This window comes from Lampetra planeri, unplaced genomic scaffold, assembly GCF_965212315.1.
Source record: "Lampetra planeri unplaced genomic scaffold, kcLamPlan1.2.h2 scaffold_1503, whole genome shotgun sequence".
Taxonomy (NCBI): Eukaryota; Metazoa; Chordata; class Hyperoartia; order Petromyzontiformes; family Petromyzontidae; genus Lampetra; species Lampetra planeri.
Window position 1 is genome coordinate 1 of NW_027614226.1, and position 8,841 is coordinate 8,841.

The 8,841-nt window shown below is 48.1% G+C and overlaps 1 protein-coding gene across 1 annotated transcript; it reads left to right on the forward strand.

Moving 5' to 3' along the window:
* Window positions 1-4,472: 4,472 nt before the first annotated feature.
* LOC144739452 (tumor necrosis factor ligand superfamily member 10-like) lies at window positions 4,473-8,841 on the forward strand. Its single transcript, XM_078622405.1, has 6 exons — window positions 4,473-4,580; window positions 5,084-5,209; window positions 6,587-6,632; window positions 6,724-6,840; window positions 7,255-7,493; window positions 8,632-8,841. The coding sequence occupies exons 1-6, from the start codon at window positions 4,473-4,475 to the stop codon at window positions 8,839-8,841; spliced, it is 846 nt and encodes a 281-aa protein (XP_078478531.1).

The window sequence follows — 8,841 nt, forward strand, 5'->3', positions numbered from 1 at the left end:
GTAACTGGAGCCAAAAAAAAAAAAAGAAAAGAAAAGAAAAGTTTGGAAAGTCCCCAAAATGTTTCCTGCTCACTGATTGGTCGGCTGTCTGCCGCTGTGGTCATTCCACCTCTCCCTTCCTGAGGTGTGTGTGAGTGTGTGTGAGCCAGATATTGTGATGTTGTTCAGCTGTGGGCGCTCCGTTCCTTCTTGCGGGAGAGATAAAAATGAACGGCGTGTTATTAGCAGCAAAAGAGAGACGATCCAGATGCACTTTGCTGATGTCAGCCAAACGCACGTCTTCTGGTCTCACATGTCAACAGTTTGGCACAGTAACAGCGTAAGAAATCCCTCGTTTTACCACCGTCAAGGAGGTTTTCATCCTTCATCCGCGTGTCTGCGAGCGGCATCGACACACAGCGACACCTCAATCGATGTGTGTCACAGTAAAAAGGTGCAGGAGTTTGAACACGAGGCCCCGAGGGCAGAGATGGGTGTGACTGACCTCTGACCTTTTCCTGTCGGGATAAACTTTCACTTAAACGCAGCCACCGGGTCCACAGCCCAGCCCCCCCCCTCACCCCCTCCAGTGCTCATAATCATCAGCCTCCAACATGTTGGCACAGTTACACACAAGTGTCACACCGTTCTGTGTGTGCGTGTGTGTGTGTGTGTGTGTGTGTGTAGTCAAGAACAATGTGAACAGTTTCTCATCTGACTTATTCATTGTCAGACTAAAACTGAAAGCGCTAAGAAAGATTTACTGGGTGTGAGTATGTTATAAATTAAGAAGGAAGTCAGTGAATAAATTCTAGTACTTAACTTTTAATAAATGGTGTTGGTGGGTTGGGGTTTGTTTTGTTTTTTTTACAGCATTCTGGTGTAGAGTGTGTGAGTATGTGAGCAGTAGTGTCCCGCTCGCAAGCGATTCGTTCAAAAGAGTTTTTCGGAGAAAGACGTGAAAACGGGATCGTTCTGCAGCTCCATGAGCTGGATGGATTTACACACCGAACGTGAGCTCTGAGCGATCCTCGGGGGGTCAAACTGACAGAGATCAGTGATGAACTGTGGATCGGTTGAAAACATCTACATCATGTTGACGTCTGCGTTGGTCTTTGTCATTCAGTGATGGAATTTCCATAATGTGCACTTCATCTCAGCACTTCAGGACTTCAGCGCTGCGGCATGCGGTGTAGGGGTGTATGTGTGTGTGTGTGTGTGTGTGTGTGTGTGTGTGTAAGTGTACGAACGAACAAATTCTAATGATTCAGTACAAGAACTGGTCTGCCCATCACTAGAGCAGAGAGGCATCGTTGGCTGCGTGTTTGGAAGCGAAAGTCAACAAGAGATTATCAGAAAACAAATGTGAAAGAAAAACAAAGATGTTCAAGAGGGAGGGGGGGGGGTCAACTGCAGGGGAGACGTCGCGCTCCTCTTGGTATCTGCATCATAACTTGGCAGCCACTCAGAACTCGGGGGGGGGGGGGTGGGGGGGTTAGGTTTGGTTTGGGTTTGCATGAATCTCATGAAACACCTAGTGTGATAACTCTTTAAAAATAGTTGAAAACATTCACGTCAGATCACCTGACCGACAAATGAGTGACCTTCACCTTCCCACACTGTCTGTCTGTCGCCCCCCCCCCCCCCCACCCCCCCCCACCCCCCCCCCCCCCACACACACACACACACACAGTTACCCCCAGCAGGCCTCGCGGTGGAACAGAGTGAAACCTAAGCGGTGAGTGTCTCCCGGGGGACAGCGGGGCGTAGGAGCCAGATTGACACCAGATGTTGCAGATGGAGGAACGGGCCAACGGGACCAGGATCCATTTTTAGGCTCAGCCCGCCACACGGCTCGACGCTGGGACGATAACCAGAGCGCTCCGTCGTCCAAGGAGGTGTTGGTTTATGGTTGTTTAAAACAGCAGCATCATGGAACAGAATGGTCCTCCCATCCACCACGACGAACAAAGATGTTTCACTTCCTGTTAATGTCACATCGTCTACGAGCCCACATGAATGAGGTTCATGGACGATGGGAATGTGGAGGCTGAACATCTGAAGGGAACCATGTTTGTAGACTCAACAGATGAGAAGACCCAACGCGACCGCCCGTTCCAAGTCCTCCACACCTCCGTGACCAACTGTACCTGAGGGAGAGAAACACCTGCACGGGATCAGCTTCCCAACATCTGTCCACCACAGATGAAATGAACTGTAGTTTCAAAAGGTCAACAGGGTCTTTCCCTCCAGTTTGTCGTCGTCCAGCCGCAAACGAACGAGTAGAAAAACACTGTCGGAGCTCAGACGTCCACCAGCAGCTCATTTCCACCCAACATCATCGTCCCCCATCCAGTTATCTCCTTGAATAAGTTCACTGATACGGTTTAAACTTGACAAAAAAATCATTAGACACCTTGCTACACAAACCATGACCTCTGACCTCTATTTTTTGTCTTTTTCTTCTTCATTTTCTTTTTTTTAATTTCAACTTGTAGGAAAAAACAACCTCAGGTCTCTACGTGATCACTCATTCATTCATCTTCTCCCGTTGCCCCGGTTACAGGCCTCGGCCGTCCTGGAGCTGTCAACGTGTGAACGTCAGGGTCCAACCTGGACGAGTCCCCTGCTCATGAAGGACAGACCGCCGTTCGCACATCCACACCGCGACCAGTTAACCTCCGCGTGTCTTTGCAGGTGGGAGGAAGCCGGAGTACCCGGAGAGAACCGGGTGCTAACCACTGTACCACCATGCGTTTGCACCCTGCGTCCTCGATTCCACCCGACTCGGTCAAACGAGTTCTGTCAGTAAATGAACGTGAACGTGTAGATAACGTGTTCATCCGGAACAATCCTGGTTTGTCAGATCGACAAAAGAAGACTTCTTATCAAAGTAGATTTACTCCGTCATGTGCAGCAGCAGAGAGTACAGTTAGTGTTGCTTGTGTGTAGGATTACGAATCAAAGGGAAACATGCTGACGCAGCAAATATTCTCAGCGACCGTTGGCTCTGTAGGGATAACAGAGACAACGGTGAAATCAGGGATCATCACTTACAAATCCGCCCCCCCCGAACCCCCCACCACCACCAAAACCTCCTCTGAGATGTTCAACCTGGAAAAGGAAACGACATTCACAGCAGCAGTTTCTCCTCAAATGCTAAAACTCATCCGTTGTGTGTCCCTCACCGGGTTTGTGACGCCGAGGAGTCCGTCAAACAAACGGTTGAGGAGGAGGAGGAGTCTCCGCTTGACCTTTAATGATTAAGTGATGGGAAATGCTGGAGTACCTGGAGGAAACCCAACACGGTGGAACTGGAGAGCAGGTTCAGACTTCTCTTGATCACTGTTCCACTGACATGGAATGTGTGGGAACACACGTTGGAGTGTGTGAACATGTTCCAACACACCGATTAGAACAATCAGAGGTAAAAACAAATACTTCTCCTGGACAGTCGCCCCGTTGGAGCGTTACCTCCGCCAGGGAAGTCGTGGATTTGCCGGCGTTTGTCTTTTAGCAACATAAGCGAAAGCAGATTGTAATGAAATGTGGAGTAAACGCTGCTAATGGACCAGGACCAGATGATTGAATGTCGGTGGTGTTCTGGAACCATCTGGATCCAGGAATCTGTCGAAGGATTCTTCCTGGTTGTCAGATAGGGACATTTTCAGCAGACGTGTCCAGAACTCCACAATAAACGGTCAGATTCTTATCAGAACACACAGGCTCCATTAGCTGTGGGTTCTCTAATATGTCAAGGTTTGAGCCAGATTCTGGCAGAAGTCTGGATCCTGTGACACACACCAGGCTTTGTAACGGAAGATGAAGACATGAACTAACACCAGACGGTAGCTGATGAATCCGTGTGGACATGTTCAATAGTTCTGGAGCTGCATCCAGAAGAAAACCACCATGATATCAATGGTCAGGGGGTCTACTGATGGAGATGGAATGAGGTCTAAATATCTAAATATATAGAGAAATAAAAAGGAGGTCTCAAGCTTTTTGACTGATTCCAGTCACTTAATAAATCATTTGAACACAAAGTCAGTGACATGAGAGAATGAGATTTTTTTTTTTTTTTTTTGGTGTGTGTGTGTGTGTGTGTGTGGGGGGGGGGGGGGGGTTCTGCTATAACTCAACATTTCCGTCTGGTCTTGACCTTGTTTCGGACGTGTATCACCTCCTGTCGTTCAGCTGTGCCACTGTGTGCACGTCGGATTACGACATCCTGACCAGAACTCCAACTGCCCTTCTAACAATCTACTATAGAATCATATCTGTGTTGTTTCAGCGCAAAATGAAACAATCATCTCTGCAGCAGAAACTCAAAGAGGGGGAGGAGAGAAAAAAAAGTCTTGTTCTCCATGCGGGCCCCGCCTCCTCCTCCTCCTGCATGGGACCGGGAGGGGAACAACTAAGATCTCTGCCATTGTTCTAGTCCTGGAGGTCTGGGAACGGAACGGGACGAGACGACCGGCGGGTCTGTCGTTATGACGGGCTCCGGTCCGAAACTCGGGGTTCTGTTGCTGATCGCGGTTCTGCTCCAGACGGTCGTCGTCACCATCACGGTGCTGCACTTCACCACGACTCTGAACTCGGTAAGAGAACGCCGACCTGGAGACGCATGGGGACAGCGAGAGTTTGAGGCAACGTTTTTTTTTTTTTTTGGTTTTTGGAGTTTGGATTTCCTGCTGACCGTGAACGCCACTTGGATGACTTTGATGCAAAATGTGCGCAATGAAACTGGTGCAAACAGAGTCACAAGGAAGTTATGGCTGCTGCAGCTGTTTGATGATTAGCTGTTATCAGGGGGAGTTTTTACAGTGTGTGTGTGTGTGTGTGCGCGCGTGTGTGTGCGCGTGTGTCTGGATTTAGTCCAAGAACCTCTCAGTTTGTGTTAACTGGATTTAATCATTGACCCAGATGAGGTGCAGCAGCTTTACAAAGGGAAAGGAACACATGCAACGGTGCACTTCACTTTCTGTCGTGTAGAAGGTGGATGGAGAAACGTGACGAGGGGGTGGGGGGTGTCCACGTTTTATGTGTGATTGTTTGCATGTGGCGCGTTCACGCTCTTCCTGACATGTTCACCCCTCCGCAGATGAAGGAGACGTTCGCCAGGAGCAGCGTCTCCTGCCTCACGGGCTCTGACCTGCAGAGCGTCACGGCTGCCCGAGGTGACCCGTGCTGGCAGGTCACCCAGCAGCTCCACCTGCTCATCCAGAAGGTACGGCTGCACTTGGTCCTCCTGCACTGTATCAAAACCTCTCCTCCCACTGAGGTTTCAGGACATTAAGACTCATTCACTGAGACAAACAACAACACAAAGAGTCAAAACGTTTGTCTATTATTATTATTATTATTGTAGTAGTAGTAGTAGTAGTAGTACCCTTATGTCAGTGCAGCAGCACTAAGGGAATCAAACCAGATGTTGGTTTCTTTGTTCAAAGAAGCCGTTCGGTCCGTGTTCAGTCCTGCGTGGTGATGACGTTGTCGTCATGGTTTCACTTCAGTGGACGTCGGACGCTGCTGATGTCACCTCCGACGTTTGCCGGAAGAGAAGGCTGAGCGGATCCAAACTGTCTGAGGACAATGAGCTCCTTCATAGAGGACGTGATGTGATCCTGTGCAGGTTTAATCAGCAAAGGAATGCATTGACCTGACACACACGCACACACACACACACACACACTTGCTTTTTGTCTCTAGATGGGAGGCAGCAGGGTCACTGTGAACATATTCGTGTGTCCCCACATTAGACAACCCCCCAACACACACACACACACACACACTCCTCTGACGTTGTGACTCAGTGTCTGGATGAGAGTTTGTTTATCAACACAATCCTGGTCCAGTGTTCTCGTCACGTTGTGTTTTTAAAGTGCCAGTGTGTTTGATCTAGTGACCTCTAGTGGTGAGGTGGGAGACTGCACCCCGTGTTCCCCACAGCTCGTCAGTCGTCCATTGGCTGTAATATTAGTAGATACAGTGTAAATGCGGTTGTCCGGACCCAGTCTCTCAACCTCTGTGTGTCTTGTTGCCATGGTGATCAGCCAGTTTTCAATGTAAACAAATGCAACTTGGGTTCTATACATGTGTGGTTCTGGTTCTGGTCACTGGGCCAGAATGACCCCGGTGGACGTCGGCTTCTCCTCTCCTCTCCGCTTCTCTTCTTCCTGAGTTTGGCATCAGCTGATTTTCAGAGGCGACTCGTTGAGTAAAACCGGAGCTGGAGAAGAGTCCAAGTTCTAACGACTAGAAGAACCGGCTTTGTGACGTGCTCCTTTCACAAGACAAAACTCCTTCATATTGTCGTCAGCAGCTTTCCGGGGTCAAAGTCAAACAACCCGTCTGTTTGACAGAACTGCGGCCTGCGCTGATTGCTGTTCTTGGCAGAGGTCACATGTTTATTAAAGTTGTATTTTAGTCCCATAGTTTTCTTGTTATGTATTGGATCGATTTGACTCTACTTAAGTCCCGGATGGAAACGAGTTCTTGGCATTCATCTGTTCATACGTTTAGGAAAATGTGGTGGTTTTACTGTCGGACACATGAAACGCAGCCGTGTTTTCTCTAAGAAGGTTCTCTGCCGTTTTCTACCCAGTCTCTGTCTCAGAGGTACCAGGGGCAGATTTCATCGGCTGTCAGAGGTGAGAGAACCAAAGTCCGTGTGAAACAACAAACGTGGTCTGTAAATTCGTGGTGTGGACTTTATTTTTATTTTTTTTTGTGGAATTACAGATGAAGTGTCTCGGGTGCTGCCCTCTCTGGTGACGGAGGACAGAGTTTCCCCTCGACCTAAAGTCGCAGCCCACGTCACCGGCAGCTTTGTGCCCAAAGTGGAGCAGGAGGCCGGAGGTGAGAAAAGACCCAAAGCACAAAGGAGCCGGGGGGGGGGGGCACAAAACAACTTCTGTTTTTGTTTTCAAATTGGAAACACGTCAACGTGATGGACCGGAAATCCATTTTTCAACATTTAAAATGAAAAGAGAAATGATTGATGTTTCAACGTTTCCTGACATTTTTACAGACTTTTTTTTTTTTTATCATGTATTATGTGGACGGACTTGACATACTAAGTATGTGAGATCACTGTGATTTATGATTTCAATCATGGAGATAGATAGATAAATCAAAACAATCAAAAGGATGAGGGTGATGCCGATGGCAGGAAGTCACCAGTAGTACCTGTACTTATCCTCTCAGACGTGTCCGTCACAGTCCATCTTCTCTCATCTTCGATAATTTTATCGCGACCGTGTTTGTTTTCAGCTCCGGTCTCGGCCGGGCGTCGCGTTCAGGGCCAGAAGATCTCGTGGTGGGAAGGGCAGAAGGGTCTGGCCTTCCTGCAGGACGTCCAGCTGGTGGACGGCGAGCTGGTGGTACCGCAGCCCGGCCTCTACTACGTTTACGCCCAAACCTACTTCAGACACACCCACCCCCTGGAGGATGATGGCGAGGAGGAGGAGGAGGAGCGAGGAAGACCTCTGCTGCAGTACATCTACAAAAAGGTGCGGCGCACCTTCATCTCTATATTAATAATAATAATAATAATAATATGGTGGTAATGTAGTAGAACATGTAGTAACCAGGTTCAAAAGTTTGTTCTATGAATGCAATTTATTTCTATTATTATATATAGTTATAAATTATATTATAAAGTATAGAGATTCATATAGTTATCAATTACATTATTAGTATAAATAAATATATGTATATATGTGTGTGTATATATATATAATTAGACAATAATAATAATTATAAATTATAACATATTATATTATAAAAAACATTTGTATAACAATAGAACAGTCATAGTATTAATTGAGTGATAATATCGATCATGAAGAACTAATCACAGTCTTCTAATTCTCCCCGACACGCCAGACGTTCAAACAGTGAATTAATGGAGGCAACGAACCACATTTAATCTGTGGCAGATGTTTTTACCTCGGCTGTAGTTCTCATGTTTTCCCGTCGCTCATAAAAGTGTCTGAATTTCATTACATCTGCCGGAGGACGAATGGATTCGATTTTCTAGGTTCTTCTTTAAGGTCCCTCCGACATCGCCAACCACATTTTGTGTCTATTTGCAAAAATTCAAGCTTGCGACCCAGAAAACATTTCACCAGAAACGGGGTGAACGTTGACACGACGACATTTTATGTCCAGCGGTGAACAGTGTTCACCACGGTTTGCTGACACATGATTCACAGCAGGCGAGTATCGTGGGATGGACGTGTGCTTTGGATCTCGCTAGTCCAGTGTGACGGCGACGGTGCCGCAGATATCGGGTTTCATCGGTGAAAACACGGATCGATTCAAGTCCGGTTCCGATTTCGTGTTTGTATCACGAGGATCAGCGTCTGTTGACGCGAGTGTTTCATAGCACGGCGACGTTCACGTCAGCAGCGCTCAACGGCGAGGAAACAGGTCCGAGGCTGTACGTGTGGATGGCCTTCTGCCTCGACCAGCTGGGCTGTGTTTCTCTGAGTAACGACAAACCAACATGGGGTGTACGTTTAGTTCAGGGAATGTAGAAGTAGTAGTAGTAGTAGTAGTATTTGGAGAACATAAATGCAGCGTCCAAGAAGGGTCCTTTTCAGACACTCACACACGTCTCTGGTGTCTCCTTCCCTCTCCGAGCAGGTGAGCTCCTACCCGGTCCCCATCCTGCTGATGAAGACGAGCCGAACCTCCTGCTGGTCCCGGGGCTCCCAGTTCTCGCTGCACTCTGCCCACCAGGGGGGGCTGTTCCCGCTCAGCGTCGGCGACCGCCTGTTTGTCACTGTGACCAACGCCTCCGCTGTGGACATGGACGAGAAAAGCAGCTTCTTCGGAGCGTTCCTCATCAGCTAG